The sequence below is a fragment of the Cyphomyrmex costatus genome, unplaced genomic scaffold (genome assembly GCF_001594065.2).
Source record: "Cyphomyrmex costatus isolate MS0001 unplaced genomic scaffold, Ccosl1.0 C2241549, whole genome shotgun sequence".
Classification (NCBI taxonomy): domain Eukaryota; kingdom Metazoa; phylum Arthropoda; class Insecta; order Hymenoptera; family Formicidae; genus Cyphomyrmex; species Cyphomyrmex costatus.
Genome location: NW_017273906.1, coordinates 1 through 751, shown reverse-complemented (window position 1 = coordinate 751; position 751 = coordinate 1). Strand labels below are relative to the sequence as shown.

The 751-nt window shown below is 41.8% G+C and overlaps 1 protein-coding gene across 1 annotated transcript; it reads left to right on the top strand.

Annotated features, from left to right (window-relative positions):
- Positions 1 to 6: 6 nt before the first annotated feature.
- Positions 7 to 618, top strand: LOC108782866 (vacuolar protein sorting-associated protein 37C-like; the record flags this gene model as incomplete). Its single annotated transcript, XM_018551282.1, has 1 exon — positions 7 to 618. A coding segment is annotated over one exon (612 nt), but the record flags the coding sequence as incomplete, so codon positions are not given.
- Positions 619 to 751: the final 133 nt, after the last annotated feature.

Here is a 751-nt window from a genome sequence, read left to right as displayed (position 1 = left end):
CCTCCTCCTCCTCCTCAACCTCAAGTGCAATCTACAATTTACGATCAATATTCTACATCACACCCCTATAATCAAACCCCAGTAGCGCAGCTTCCTGTGGCACAACCTCTTCCTCCACCTCCACCAACATCCGGTTCCAATTTGAGTGGCTCGAGACCGTCCAGTGTCGGACCACAATCGAGAACAAAATATCTGATAGATCCATTTGTGAAATCCACTCCGTCATATGGTCAGAATACTTTCCCGTCGTCAAATCCGTTATACAATTCTCAGCAAGCTCCGCCGTCAAATCCATTATACAATTCTCAGCAAGTCTCACCTGTCCCTGGCTATCCTCAGCAAAATTCATATCAACCTCAGATCCCTGTACCGAGTAACGTATATCCCAGCCAACCACCAAGTTTTATGAGTAATCCTAAAGAGCCAGAACCATATAAGCCGCTTCAGCCAAACATAATGTCGCCATTGCAAAATGTGCCACAGACTCAAATGTACGATCCTATTAGATCCCAACCTATTTCACAAATGCAGACATATGGGAACGAAAATACATATCAATTACCGTCACAACCATCTGGATGGAACGATCCACCTATTGCGAAAAGTTCCAGAACACAGGTGAATCATCTCAAGTTTACTTTATTCCATTGTTTAGTTCCAATTAGTCGCTCCTATTCGCGTTATTTCCTTGTCTTTCGTTCGACTAAATCTCTTATCTTTAGATACTGATATATATAATATATATATATAT